Raw genomic sequence first — 235 nt, 5'->3', positions numbered from 1 at the left:
CGCCGAGCCGCACGCCCGGAAGTATCCGCGGATTCTCGTTGATACGTTCGATCGTGTACAGCATCGCTTCCAACGGTTGAACGCCGTCTTCCCCCTGCGAACAAACGTTCGAACCGGGTGACACCAGGCGGCCCGCGATTCTCGCCCTCGTATCTCACCTGTATCTCGCCGCAACTCTTGCCGTTGTTCCCTTTACGATGCACGGGAAACAGACCTCCCAGCAGCAGCTCGCCCG

At 60.9% G+C, this 235-nt stretch overlaps 1 protein-coding gene across 1 annotated transcript in view; it reads right to left on the bottom strand.

Annotated features, from left to right (window-relative positions):
• The window catches only part of LOC100745827 (metabotropic glutamate receptor 6-like), an 18,731-nt gene that overhangs the window by 3,758 nt on the left and 14,738 nt on the right, over window positions 1–235 (bottom strand). Inside the window, 2 exon segments of the mRNA XM_033322481.1 lie at window positions 2–94; window positions 159–235. Coding sequence (XP_033178372.1) covers window positions 2–94; window positions 159–235 — 170 coding nt within the window.

This window comes from Bombus impatiens, unplaced genomic scaffold (genome assembly GCF_000188095.3).
Source record: "Bombus impatiens unplaced genomic scaffold, BIMP_2.2 scf_0640, whole genome shotgun sequence".
Taxonomy (NCBI): Eukaryota; Metazoa; Arthropoda; class Insecta; order Hymenoptera; family Apidae; genus Bombus; species Bombus impatiens.
This window is presented reverse-complemented; position numbering and strand designations above follow the sequence as displayed.